At 37.7% G+C, this 15,001-nt stretch overlaps 2 protein-coding genes across 9 annotated transcripts in view; one reads left to right on the top strand and one right to left on the bottom strand.

Moving 5' to 3' along the window:
- Positions 1-4,157: 4,157 nt before the first annotated feature.
- Positions 4,158-5,081, bottom strand: LOC121642960 (uncharacterized protein C4orf45). Its single transcript, XM_041990054.1, has 3 exons — positions 4,941-5,081; positions 4,573-4,802; positions 4,158-4,246 (listed from the first exon to the last, which is right to left on the bottom strand). The coding sequence occupies exons 1-3, from the start codon at positions 5,002-5,004 to the stop codon at positions 4,184-4,186; spliced, it is 357 nt and encodes a 118-aa protein (XP_041845988.1). The 5' UTR covers positions 5,005-5,081; the 3' UTR covers positions 4,158-4,183.
- Positions 5,082-6,239: 1,158 nt separating this feature from the next.
- rapgef2b (Rap guanine nucleotide exchange factor 2b) overlaps positions 6,240-15,001 on the top strand; it is a 94,484-nt gene continuing 85,722 nt past the window's right edge. For all 8 annotated transcript variants that reach the window (XM_041990045.1, XM_041990041.1, XM_041990039.1 and 5 more), the window contains exon 1: positions 6,240-6,902. In XM_041990045.1, the coding sequence (XP_041845979.1) occupies positions 6,834-6,902 (69 nt within the window). In that variant the 5' untranslated portion in view covers positions 6,240-6,833. The remainder of the gene's footprint in view (positions 6,903-15,001) is intronic.

Here is a 15,001-nt window from a genome sequence, read left to right as displayed (position 1 = left end):
ATTATTATTTAATTTTATTTATTTATTTTTTTTGTATTTGTCTTATGAATGATTATACAATTGAGTACAATGTAATGTATGACTGTGCCATTAACTTAGAAAGTGGCGTTGGGTAGTAACCAGAAACAAACATTTCTTTTAAAACAATGTGATGTGTTTATTAAATGTAGATATTGAGGTATTTAAAATTCATACAAATCATGTGAAATTCCAGTTTCTAATCATAGATGTTCTGCATATGGTGTTTTACTATTAAATGTCACAGCTGCAAAAGCCTTGCCTCACAGAATGACACCTTATGTTTTAACTAACAGCAACTTCTTGGCTGGTTCCCAGTACACATTTCGGACCATCCTGAAAATGTTTTGTCACAACAAACTCAGCCAAAACATGCCTCCAGGTGAGTGTCAGATTAAGGCCATTTTATCGCAGGTGATGGTGTTACAAACAAATTGTCACTGACCCCAAGAAATCAATGTCTATTTGGCTCATTATGTGAAAATTGATGGTTTCTCTTGTGGAAAACAACATTTACAGCTATCTATACCAGACAGAAGGAGACGTGATTGCTTTCGCCATGGGGAGGGATTACTGGGTGCTTCTGAAATAAGAATCAAAAGTGTGTATTTGTGACAGTTTAAGAGGGGTGAGGGACCTCTAAAAACAACATCAGTCTGGTAATCAGTTATTTTTGGATGACATCTCTACTCTTAGGAATAAGCACCATATCCGACATCCTTGAGGAGATTGTCAGAGCTTTGATAGAGACTTATTCAGCTTATATAGTTTACATTGTCAAAGAGCTGCCCCATTTCAAATTTTTAAATCACAGTGGTTGTGTTAAAGTGCAGCCATAAATCTGACATAGATTTTTACAGACGCCTTAAAATGTTCCAAAGAAGAGCCTGAAAAAGAAAAAGAGTTTGAAAAGTGAACCTTTTACTCTGATTAAAAGATGTTTATTCAAACTCAACACTTCTCATTATTAGTCAGGTCCTCCATTCATCGAGGGTGGCGGAGCACCATCTGCTGTTAGCTCGGATTATTTCTGCGAAACTCGATGTTGATTTTGCGTGAGCCATCCATTGTGCTCTTTCTGAGAGGAAACAAATATTAATCCATTGGAGCCCATAGAGAGACACTAAGTGACATAAATCAGGCAAGTTTCAAGTGGCATAACTGGCCTTCTTGTTTAGTTAAAGGGTGTATTATTTTTACTGGGTGAATGTTCTTTTGCATATTAAAGAATCACGTTTTAGTTGGAAACGTGTATTAGATCATAACTTTTTACCCAGAATGAAAAATGAGTCTGTGCTAATGAGTTTGCATTTATTCTTGTGTTGTCAACCTGGATAAATATTTTCATTTCAGATTTAAAAAGGCCAATGATTTTTTTAATTTTCATCATTAAGATGTTTTACAAACTGGTGGAGTGTTTTTGAAGGATATTAACTGAATAAATATGGAGTTAAATCTCAGAGACTGAAAATGACTGTACAACATAAAAAACTATTATGAACAGAGATAGCTTCAAGATGTTTTTTTCAAATGTGCTGGATGTTTCCAGAGCATCCTCGGGCATTCTCAAGAGTCCTTCTGAATAAAAATGAAATTATGAATAGAGAAGGGATTGTGTTGAGGAATGCATTTGGTGTGAATCAAAAGTTCCAGAGGCTTGAGAGCTTAGTGTTGGTGTATTTCTCATTATTCACAGCCCAGTTCAGAGATCTGGGGCTGCTTCACAGGTCAAGACAAATATTATTTTCCCCTTTTTTCCCTTGGAAACTAACCACTTCTTGTCTGGAGTGTTGCAATTTTGACAGATGTGTTTCCTGTTTCATATTTCCAGGCTCTTTAACTGAACGGGTCCAATGAATTGTCAATAATTTATTCTTTAATCCCCAAAAGAAGTTTCATGCTCATCGAATATTTAACCGAGGGTTGTACATAGAGGATGTTAATCTGGAATGTGTGTCATCAGCTGTTTTACATTGTGCACTTCAGCGTTGTTTCTTGTTATTCATATAATCCAGGACACAAATTTCCCTTTAAAATATATTTTCATCTAGTTTTCCTCATAATTCATTAGAATTAACTTGTGTTTGTGACAAACTACTTCTGCCTTTGTTCATGTAATTTTATTTTATCCTACTAATTTATTGTAAATATTTTTTTCACATTTATTCACTCATATTTATGTATTGATTTTTATATTAATTTTATTTTTTATTTATTAGTTGTTATTAATTTATATATTAAACTGTACTTTATTTTATTCCAGTCTTTTTCTTTTTGTAATTTTGTTTCCACATTTTTTTTTCTTATATTTTGCTTATATATACTTACAACTTAATTCAGCTAGTAAGGGGTTAAAACTTCAGACACACTGACATTCATTATGTACATTCAGCAGCCATTGCCCTGCAGCATCCTGAGGTTTCATGGAACCACATTACACAGACTCACCGGGATATCAACAGCATTCCACTATCTGAGGATGTAAAGAAAAGAAAAAAAGAGAAAGTGACAAGAGCAAGAGATTAAACAAGAGTTAACATCAAACTGATTTTTACTGACTAGAGAGATCAAAGAAGAAACAGGAATTAGTCTACACATCATGGGGCGGCACAGTGAGAAAACCTACCAAAGTTCAGTAGTGTTGCTTTGGTGCAGCCTTGTGTTTATGTCCGAGGTTCTCTGTGTGTCCCTGTTCATATGTGGACAAAGGAGGCTGTTTTACAACTGATCATTGGACACACATGAGGGGTTTTAAACCTAATATAAGTGACACCCATCACTTACATGCACAGTGTTTTCTCAGCTTTCTGAAGTCCATCACAAAATAATGATCTTTTACCAGTTTCATCATGTTGTGATTATTAATGCACTTCATTGGAATTAAAATAAATGTTTCTGTCTATGATTTGTGCCGTCACAATCTGTCTACATTTGTTGCTTTTTATTGATGTCTTTAGAGCAGTTTAGCTAAAACTGAGAAACAAAGATTGATATGTGCTGTCCTAAGAACTGAAATGGAAAGCAGTTAATAAAAAGAAAAAAACAAACAATGAAAGGGGTTCAGTTTAAGCCCTGTGTTCTGTTTAAGCACTAAAGATGTTCATGACCTTGATTACTTGGGAACTACACCAAGATAAACACAGTCTGTTGTGGACCAGCAGTGGTCTGAAAAAGGCTGTAATTCTGTAGACCATAACATTACAGATACATAAAGGAGAAATGCCTAAACATCCACAACAGTGATGAATTCAGAAAGAAAATCAATATAAATGTAAAAACAAGGGGTAGTTTAAGATGTTGTGTGATGCTCCACAAGTCTCAACACAACACAGGAAGAATAAAACAAAGGCTGCAGGTTTATTTAAACACTATTTATACATCTGCTCCTATTGAGACTCATCGTCTCATTTTCAAGGGAGACCCATTTACCATTTAATGTCTGTATTTGTATGTATGGATAAATAAAGGATTCTTCATTTTCTTCTTAACAATGGATTTCTTATTCACAAAAACATGCCAAAGGCAGTGGAGAGCATGCTCACCTGAGCATTAAAGAATAGTTAAGGTTGATTCTGCATTTGAATTACAGAGCTGACAGTAGATGAGTCTTGCTGCTTGTATTCATGGCATCAGTATTTCTAACACTATGGCTGCAGCCCTTAGTCCATCACCGTACTTCAAAGATATTCCCTCACTGGTGTTTTGATCATGATAACATGTATGACCTGTATAGAGGGATGTATTTTATCATTTATTTCCCTCTGCTCTTTCCTTTAAACTGCAGCAAATCTAGGTTATACTGTGCTATCATTGTTTCTGAAGAGTTATTTACAGGTTGATTAAATGTGGATATTTTGTCATGAAAAATGTAAAAGCGCTGGATAAACCTCCCGGCTGTTTGTTCAGGTCAGTAGCCTGTTTGTGTCAGATGTCTGTCTAAGTCAGTCTAGTTGATTTCTTATTCACAGCTGGAGGCGCTGTGCGTTCCTGCTCAAGTGGAAGTGATGCATTATGGATGGGGAAGCAGATAGTTTACAATGCAATTGCCCAACACTGTGCAAACCTGAGATGTTCTCATTTGGACCAGCACACATATGTAATAGGATTCTGAATTACAGATACAGAGATATGCAATAAGTCCAGCGATAAGGTTACAAATTCTGTCTTACTGGTTGTTCTGAAACTTCTGGGTGACTCTGTCTTCCAGTGTTGCACGAAACTCTGTTTTCTGAAAAGACAAAAACAAATAAGTAAAACAAAACAAACAAACAAACAAAAAAATTAAATCAGTTTAATTTACCTCTGCATTTTTCATTGTGTTACATGCCATACATGGTGGCAAAAGTTAGTGTTTGCTGTATAAAGATTTATATAAATACCACTTTGACTTTGACTTAATTTGTCCCACAGCACAGCAACTACTTTCCTACATATCACATCAGCACCATCTGTTTCATAAAGTGGAAATGAGCATGACATTGTGCCATCTTAACAAACAAAAATCCATCAACATGCTCATTAACATACACTGCACATGGTCAGCTTTATTCCTACCTTAATTTGCATATTGCTGAGCAGTGTGCCACGGTTAAGCAGCTGGTTATGCTGCCATCCCCAGCCCACCTCGCCCACATAGCTCTGCCTGGGCATTATGGGGTGAGTGTTTGGTGCAGCTCTGCACAAATAAGAGAGGTCGCCTGTGGTCTCAGGTGATGTGGAGCCCACACCGATGTACTGGGAAAAATAATTTGATCTTGGCCTATAGTCTCCGACTCCATCTGGACCTAGTTATAATTAGGAAAAAAGAAATAAATATATAAAATTACATACATGCAATAACTTTACAGAGAAAAATTTACCCAATAAAATTGCATTGTTTAAAGACAAACATGAAAAGCATGTTGTATGTGAGCATTTCCTACCAGTAAAAATCATCCTCTGTCCACACTGTATCCCTCCTGACGCTGTGTCACCTTTTTGCATCATTTATCCACTCTTATGTTTAGATTGTTGCAGACTAGAACCCTGTGGGTTACTAATACAAGCCCAGCGGTCTGCTATGTCTGTCCATGGGGTCACGGCTGGTTGTAATGCAACCACTGGTTGTCATGGTGACAATGCTTGAGACCTAGTTACATTCTATAAACAGGGGAGGCTTCAGGTATTAAACTGTGCCATGTCTATATCACCTTTGCTGTCAGTTCATCTCACTCATGAATTGATTCGCTTAATTATTTGAATCAATCAATTAGCATAGAGGTAGAAATAATATAAAACAAAATTTATAGGGGACATTAGAAAGCTTGAATTTGTTTAATTTTCAATGTCTGTTAAAGAAAAAGTAATCTGCCAATCTTATGTCATATTTTCTAAATCTTTAAAGAGTTGTAAAAAGTAATATCCTTTTTTGCTTTTGTTATATTCATTATATTATTAATTTTACTCTGCATTTTTAACTATTAGGCTGTCGAAAAAGAGTTTCTCATGTATATTATCGAACTTGTTTAATGTGTACAGTGTCACTAGGTGGTGCCAAAGCACTAGTTTTCCCATTTCACAGCCCCCATTCCGTCCTTTGTTGAATGGACTCGCCCATAATGAGCCTGCGCCTCATGTCAAAATCTGTCAAGTTAAATTTAAGTAGGAACAACTTCATAAGAAATGTTATTATCTCACTGTCAAAACAAGATGACTTGAGCTAGGTAATACGTCTGTTTTTTCGTTAACGCATAAATAGCTTGTAATCGAAAATCCCTTGCACTTAATTATTGGTAGGACGTAAAACTCTAATTTAAATGGCCTTGCTCTGCTGTGCAGTTGTTTGTTAGAGCAGCAGAAATACTTATCAAGAAGGCTGACGGTGCTGGGGACAACTAGTCCCTTTAGTATTTGTAAAGATGCACAACCTGCAGAACATAACACAATGAGAAAACAATCGTGTGTTTAATGAGAGGTTTCTTTGGGTCTGCTGCAACATGTTATGCCTTTTCTTCGTCTTTTTTTTGCGTATATTTTTGAACGTTAGTCAAAAAGCATATGTAAAGAAATATGTACTTAAATAAATAAAAATGTAAAATTGTATATAGGTTTCTGTCTGAATATACATGATCTGTCATTGACTAATTTTCTAAACAAAGGTTTGCTTTGAAAGGCTTTACCGGAAGTGTTTCTTTTAATTCATTCCGACTTGATAATCAATTGTGTCAGTCACCATGGTGGTGGCATACAACAGCGTACGGCATCGGCTGCGGACCAATCCTCACTTTTTGATCCATTAAAACTAATATAATGAGTTATCTTAGTGGCTATGTGAGGGTCGGCCTTTCATAATGGACATCGGGTTGTTGTTGACGGGATAGCTTTTAGTTTTTAGCTCACTTTTTGTTTACTGGATCCTACATGGAATTCTTCCCGTCGCTAGCAGAATGCTGAGACAAGGAATGGCTTTACCAAACGCTGGCTTCAATAAAGGGACATCGCTTTTTACTGCTAGAGAATAACTCAAAATAGAAAACAAAAAGGCAGTGTGAGCTGTGCTTTAACAGGAAGTTTCGTCCCGGTTGGCACCGGTGTTGGCAGTCCGGTTTCGGCTTTGGGCAGCAGAGGGACAGATACCCCCGAGGAGACTGCTCGGCTGTCTGGTTCCAGCCGTGGCCTGGCTTCGGGCACTCCCAGCTTATCCGCTAGCTTCGGAGCACACAAGACTACAGCAAGACAATAGGGGGACTCTTTTTGTTAATATCTCTACGCGTGGATATTTATAACCACTTTTAAGGATTAGACACATTATCTTCTAGACGACGTCTTCCGAAACAATGGCGTCCTACGTGGATAACAGCTTTCGGCAGGCTGTGATGATGAATCCGGCTGAAAGGACGCAACAGGTTAGAGGAATGATTTATTACATTTAGCTACCAATGAAACTTGTATTCAGAAGTGGTTATTTCCACTGTGTTTTGTCAACCTTCTGCAGCAAGATAACATTGCAACAGTAACGACCCTGCACCGTCCTGACCTACAACAGTTTAACAGTTTTCTGTGTGCAACTGTTGCCATGCAGCTCGTTCCTGTGTAACGTACGGCTACATCCCGCTAAGCCCTTTATCAGCAGAGATAATCGAGGCTACTTAACATAACAGGAGCCACAACCATCGTGGGAGTCTAACCCGCTTTAGTTTTTGCATCTTTGCACAGGTTCAGCCTGTGAACCTCATATATGCAAATCTACCTTTTGAATTTTACACCTAATATATCTGGGAAAAAAGAAATTTAAGCTAATCCAAAATTAGCCAGCAGTTAGCCGGCCAAAACAACACATTAAGTCCTATAGGAGAAGATACAAAATAAATAAAAAATAAAAAGATAATATGCTTGGCTGTTGAAGCTCACGTTTCCTGAACCTTTGGAGCACCTGTCGGGATGGATCCTAGACATGCTAATCATGTGGCTTGTGGTTATTAGCTCTTCGGCAACAAATGCACATACACTCAAACATACATGAAATCATGTATGCACAGATCTCATTTGCATCTTTTGGTAAACTAAAAATAAATTCACTAGAGCTGTAAAAGTGGTATCATCCCTTTTGGGCACCTGCAAATGGATGCTGCTTTAGCAAAGCTTTACACACAATAGAATAGGCAATCAATAGACCACCGCTTAAACCAGTGAGCTACAGTTAGAGGCAGAGCTTTGTCCTTCTATCTGACAATTATGGTGTCATTGGTGGCTTGTTAACTGCCCCAGGCTTATGGTTATTGCAGCTTTTTGCCAGCTGTAATTTCAATGGGTGACAAATGGCAGCATTGGGATAGCTGGACATAAGAAATGTTGCTTGTTTAAGTAGGATTACTATTTTAAAAGAAGGCTACAACCAAGATTATTTTAATCTGTGAAACTTTTGTCTATGGAATTTTAGTTTAAGATGTCAGAGTGCTTAGTTTTACTGAGAAATGGTCTCAGTACAGATCAGATTTTTGTAGTTCTGGTAGTCTTTAAGATCTTTGATTACATGACGTGCTTTGTCCTGATAACTCACCTGTAAGAATAAAGCTTTTATAGGTCATATTCAAAACTGTTTCTGAGTCATTTATAGCCCACTAGATATATGATGGTGAATTGGAAAATGTTCAGATTACAAAGCTTAATAGAATATGTCCCTCTGGATGATTAGCCAACAAATTGCTGTTGTATGTCTGTTCCTTTGACATTTTTTAACCATGGTATCACAGATTCACTACAAAAGTCTCCTAAATGGGAACAAATAAGAAAATGCAAACACGTATACACAATAACCATAGGATAGTTTGCATAGCCTCTGTGTCATTTTGCTTTCATAGTGAAGTCCACACCTTTTTTTCCTCAGGAATAAAAGTAACTTGGAACTTGGTTATTCCATAAAAGAGAGACATTTTTGGAGTCTATATTAGTCTTCAGGCTGTTTTTCAATAGTAACACCTTTCCCTGTGTTCTATGAATGTGTGGAGAGGCTGTGGTGGCTCAAACGGGTTCATCCTAATGGTGTTGGCAGGACCTCTCTGTCAGGATTAGCTAACGGATAGAGGGATCTGTTTTTATCTCTCAAGACTCAATGTGGTGAGGTATGACCCTCTGCTTCACACTGTTGTCACATGACAGGTTAAATAACTGACCACTTGACGGCTACTGTTCTCACTAGCTTTGTCAAATTCCTTTTTATGATTTTGCGCTGTGAGTGTAAAGGGTGGAGAATTGAGGCAGGCTGATAGTCAAGAGAGCATAAAAATGACATGGATGCTTTTTTCCCAGCTTTGATGTAAATTAAGATAAAAGACAAGGCTGTTTAATCTTTAACATCTTTTTCATTTACAAATTCAATTATATATGAGAGCGAAAATTGCACTTCTTCTAATGAAACAGCCAATTGAAATCTGAAATATGTTGTATGGTTCTCAGCAGAACCCTCTCATTTCAGTTTGCTGATGCTGGTTGTAATAGTTTTACTCTTTACATGATGATTTTTGACACTTTAGTCCACACATGGCACAATTTTCTCCCAAGTCACATATTTTTAGTATTGAATATAATCATTAATGTAATTGTCATGCAGTTTTTATACTGCAGTGTTTTTATTTCTAGTTTTACATCTTAAAATTAAAATACTATAAGGTCTGACTATTAATTCCCAAAATGAACTAGTTTCTTTAATGTCTCATTTATTAGTTAATAATTAATCTATACTAATCAATACTCAAATTGAACACGCATTAGTTAAAATTTAGCATCCAAAGAAAACTGAGACTGATGAGTGAAATCACTTTCTTTAGTTTTTATAGGAACAAAAACAAGCACACGCTTGTCTCAGCAGGGTGCACAGTTGATATGTCTGCTGCTGCAGCTCTGTTTTATTTTCAGCAAGTAGCTGGACCCTAGACAGGCACCTCTCCTCTTGTTTAGCCAGGTGGCAAAGCTAAAGGCCACAAACAACAGTCCTCAGCTGTGGTGACCCTGGTTCACAGCCACATAGCTGGAGGGATATCCGCCTACTTTACATTGTTTCCACATATTCTGGCCCAGAGCTGTAAATCAGTGCTGGTTGCAGTAATGTTAGAAAGAGACACTTGTCATATTCTTCTGCGTTCACAAGAGAATAATAGCTTGTAATGTAAATCCAATTTTAGGCTGGTTATTACTCAGACAAACTGACATTAAGACATGTCAAAACTAAACTTGTTGGGATTTTGTGCTAGTGTCAAGTGTAAGAAAATGGGCCAGAAAAGTACTTAAATGCAAATATTATAATGTCAAAAATTAAGACTGAACTGAGCACTAGCATTGACATGAATTAGTTTTTCTATAATCTGGAGATATATCGTTCTGAAATGGTTCATATAATGCATACAACTGTTAAATTTAGGCACTAATGTTCAGTTTCCATATTAAAAAAATCACTTTGATTCAGTTTTATATTAGAACTGAGAATAATTAATTGAAATGGAACTGATAAATAACCTGTATGATAAGAGCGCTTTCACCTCAAGCTGTAAAATGATTGATGTCAAAGCTGCCTGCTGCTCAGCATCCTGCTCAGTACAGTCAGGAAGAGGAAAAGCGTCAAGACGCCTCATGAACCTAAGCAGGAAAAATGTCTTGGAACCTCTTTAACTCCAGTGTTTCTATTTTATCAAGGTGGTTGTAATTTGTAAGGACATCACAAGCAAATTAAAAACTCCTCCCTTCTGAAAAAGAAGGACAGACATTTTTAGTGACTTTCTTTTTCTTGCTTTTCCAGAGTCGTAATAGTGTAATTTTCCCAGGCAACAGAAGGTTTCCTAACTTTCCAAAAGTCCAATCCGTCCTTTATATTTAGATGCTGCCTGGCTTGGCCTCTGCATGCAGGACCAACCCTGCAGAAGTAAAGTGATGTCACATGTTATTCTTGTGCTGAAAGTGGAAACTTAATGCAGACTAAAGTGGTTACATGCAGCGTGGTCACAGTGACGTATTATTCCGTTTTAAAATTAGGAAGACAAAAAAGGAAAAAAAAGAGAGAGAGAGACAAATACATCTAGAATGATGCCCAAGGAGAAGACCAGCACAATTCCTGAGTGCCCCATTTGAATCTTGCCTTTAGTTTGAACACCAATATTTCATTTATGAGACAGTGATGGCACGAACTACCAGTCTTCACGAAGCAGCTGATAAAAACATTTCATGTAAAGTTGGACTTAGAAATTCATAGTGCAGCCAGATAGTGCTAATAGTTTTACAATTTATTGGTCAGATAAAAGTCATGCTTGACAACAAGCCAGGGAACATTTTTAAGTCCAGAAACTGCCCCCCCCCCCCCCTCCTCTGGAATACACCAGAATGTTTGTGTAGCCCTGCGTGCTACTTAACTCCCTAAAATCTAATAATGAAAAGACCAATTCAGAGTAGTTTGTGTTAAAATGCACCACTGAGATTTAAGCAAGTTAAACACAGCTGCTTTCACCCCACGAGGCATCATTTAACACTCACGGAGCACAGAAACCAAAGCTCTTCATGTTTTTAAGTAAAGATGGCGCATTTCTAGTCTTTCTCTTTTTACCGATTCTTCTTTTGTAACTTTTTTTGTACATGGATAAGGTAAGTAGATTCTACATATCATTGAAAAAAATTTAACTTGTTTTCACTCTCATGAACGCTTTACATAAATTACTCATGTATAATAAGTGCATGAGGCGCATTAGCTAGTTTTGGGCATAGCTGGGTGCACTTTAGCTTTAGATTGTAGTCTTTTGGATAGTTTCTCAAGCTGAACAGAATTCGAGAGATGGCATGCTATGTTTGGCTTTTGTCTGGAAACTGATCTGCAAGGATGTTACCGGATTCTGGTTCACCAGGGCTACTAGAGAGCAGACATCTCTGTCTCTTGTGGAGCAAATGACGAGCAGGGAGATTCATAATTTCTTATACTGCATTGATGAAAAGTACATGAGGTTTCTGACGTATGGGGTTAAAAATTGAGTCATCAACTTGACCCAGCTTTATTACCAAGGAATGAAATGTTTTAAGGTGGATGCTTCCTAAGGAGGTGCATGAGAAAAAGTGTTTATGCTGCAAAATAATCGCTCTGATTCTTTCAGCTAAATTATGTTACTGCTACAACAATAGAGGGTCAGAGAGAGTTAATGTATCACAGAGTCTGAAATGTTTACCCCATGCTGGCTTCTGAGCTGCTTACTCTGCTGTTGCTGCTTTCATTTTCTTGCCCTACACACTCATATATTGAGGGCTCACTCCAGGTTATAGGATTCATTCTGCTGTTGCTTTGATCAGCTAGGTTGCACCTTTCTTTCTCAATTTTTTATTTATTTATTTTGCAGAAAATATTGCACAAATTAGTCTAAAGCCCAGTAGTATGACTACGTGCTGCGTTCAGTGATCATACTGCAGTCGCATTGTCCCCATACTTTTATCTTGTCAGATAAGCTTGGATGTTGCCTTCAGGGTCACTACGTGCATTTGAAGCAGCTGAATCCCACACATTATTAAAAAATTCATGTTACAGTGCCCTATGATCACATTCCTCCAGATTCTTTTAAAGTGAAGCAAAACATAGCCGCAGCCAAGGCTTCAGAAATTCCACTGGCCTTCACAGCAAAAGGCAAAAGACCCCCACGCCACTGAGCGACCGCAGTCTTTACATAACTTACCCCGAGACCCACTTGGCTGCTTGCAGAGCTTAGAGAATAAGCTGTTCCTGATGCACAATATTTGCATGACCAATATTAAATTACTGTGGCTGTCATTAAGAGCTTCATTCCAGAATTACATTTATAGAAACACCAACTTATGGAAAAGATGACATACATAACAGAGAAGATGAAGCTTGAATGAAGCAATTTTTTTTTTAATTTTAGCTCACATGTCCTTAATCCTTGTCTTACATAAATCACAACTTAGACACTCAGAGTTCTGTATTGTGGTACAATTATATCTGAATTGAGTGTAAAGCCCGTGGTATGTCACAAAGTAATTATTTTACCTGTGATAGTTGTATTGTCGTAGTTGTAAACAACTTCCAGAGTACTTTGAGTCAGTTTGGTATTTAGCCTCAGTCCCAGACAGTTCAGGCTCACTCTGGTGTATAATCTACTGTGTAATCCTTTCTTGTGGCGAACTGCTCAGACATGATGTGGATCAGATGTAGAGCTGATTAATTTGTGATTAGAGATTTCTAAATCCTGGTATACAGCTTCATCAGCTAATACTTGTTTACAGTATTTGAAACAATGGCACTTAATGGTGTTTGCCGCTGCATGACTGGGTCAGAATCAGGGCAATGTTTTTCATTATACAATGGAGATTTTGTCCTAGAAATTAGTGTAAGGGTATGGCACCACATGCAGAATTTACACACAGTGTTTTCCACCAAGTTAATTCCCTTATTCTTAATATTCAAATAATTCTCTTTGAAAGTAATCCTTAATATTTACATCTATTTTTTTAACATACTACTTGTCTGGAAAAGCATGAAACTGCCCTGTAAAAAAATCCATTTGCACCTTAAAATATGCTTCGATCTGTACTCATCACAGCCAGACTCATTAGGATTGCGGTTCTGTGTGTCTGTCTGCTTGCACACTCGTCAGTTTCATTAACACTCAGCTTCTTTTCACCTGCATAAGCTTTGAAATATTTATCAATGAGTCGCTGCTAGCCTTCCTTCGCACTGACTGCACTGCCCACATCTTACCTACAGTGTAACTGAGATGTTCGCCTCAATTTCTAGGACACTTTGCTGTTATGATATGAGCATTTCATTTCACAGATTAAACCTGACTAAAACACAATAAAAAAATTAGGTACTTTTAATGGAAAAACCTTTAAATGGCAACTCTGATAGCTTTAAAGAGTCACATTTAAAGCCAAACAATTTGAAACAATAAAGTCACCTCACAGACAAAACCTGACTGCACTCTCTTTTGTTTGCTAGTATTGTAAATTAGACTCTAATATCAAGCACATTTGGTTGTAATGACATGCTTTATAAAAACTGTGGCGTATAAATGGCTCTTCTGGTGGCAGGTCGTTACTTGTTGTGGGAGCTCTAAGACGTGATTCATGACAACTGTCATGAGGAAAAACAGCTGTCTCTGCTAATGGATGGTGTTGTCAGAAGTGAAAACTGCTACAACAGCAGTCTTTGAGTTCTGCCAGCAGGTATATGAGAGGTAGTAGATGGCATAAAAGGAAGCACATTTTTTCTCCACACTTATAAATTAGTGATTAAAAACACTGATGTTCCACTGCCTGTGTGCAACAGAGCAGATTGGTGTTCTATATCTGTCTTTATCTGCCTTGTTGAAACCTTATCTTTATAATTGGCCCCTGAGGGTTTGTCTAACCTGTGGCTGGTCACGTTTTCAGCTTCTGCAGACCTCAGTTGCACACACAGGAAAATGTCACTTTATTACCAAGGCCTCGACTTAATCTGATTCTTGGAATGTTTGAAGGTTTCTTGCCACTTCCTGCTTTTGGGAAGAAGCGGCATAATTATCTCAGCTAGCCTGAACTGAACCTTCAATTACCTTCTCTTTCTAACGGCTCTGGGTGCAGATTGCCTGGATGCCGGTCTGAGATTATCAGGACCCTCGCTCCTAGCCTTAAAACTATTGAAATAGTGTGTGCCCAGAATTTTTAGGAGCCTGTGGGAGAATTTTGAGGAAACACATTTACTGCTGTGATGCAACATTAGCTGCCCCGTCAACATCGTTTTAACTCTTCTGACACTGCAGTATGGTCTAAATTTTGTGATGTCAGGGCTGAACATTATTTATTAAATAGTATTAGCCTATCGCTGCTGAGACCTTGACCAGGCTAATTGACACTTGCCTTGGTTGACCTCAGACTGCCATCTACTGCCAGACGTTTTCCCATATGGCCTTTGATTTCCTTCACACTTAAACTATTCCTGCTGAGAGCAAGCCCTTTTCATTAATCATCCTTGCCATGATTAGTATTCAGGTCTCCTTATGTATTATGCAGCCTTGATGTGGCAAAGAGCAAGCATCAGAAATAGGCTTACATAATGCCACAATAGCAGGTCTATTGAAACACTAATGCTTCTACAATCTCCTTAAAGTGGTATTTACCCGTTTTTGATTGAGTAATTTGATTATGTCCCCTGTAAGCAAACTTACACTGGAGAAGGCTGCACATTACACTTTGAAAGAGAAATATTGTTTAGATGTTAGTCTGAGCTGTACCACATGACGCAACGAGCACGTATCTCTCCCTAGCGACGGGGTTTTGCAACTCCAGTCAAAATGACAGAATCATGTTCCTCCAAGTTTATTGCCTGAAAAGCCTCAGCAGACTCAGTGCCTTCTCAGTTACATCATACATACTGTTAATCTGATGCTATGTCAGGAATGAATACTTGTAATACTCATCATGGCTGGTTAGTCAGGCTTTGTGGACGTGTGTGAAATGTTTACATAAGAAACAGTAAAGAACT

The sequence above is a fragment of the Melanotaenia boesemani genome, chromosome 7 (genome assembly GCF_017639745.1).
Source record: "Melanotaenia boesemani isolate fMelBoe1 chromosome 7, fMelBoe1.pri, whole genome shotgun sequence".
Taxonomy (NCBI): Eukaryota; Metazoa; Chordata; class Actinopteri; order Atheriniformes; family Melanotaeniidae; genus Melanotaenia; species Melanotaenia boesemani.
Note: the sequence above shows the minus strand (reverse complement) of the source record. Positions and strands in the feature narration are given on the sequence as shown.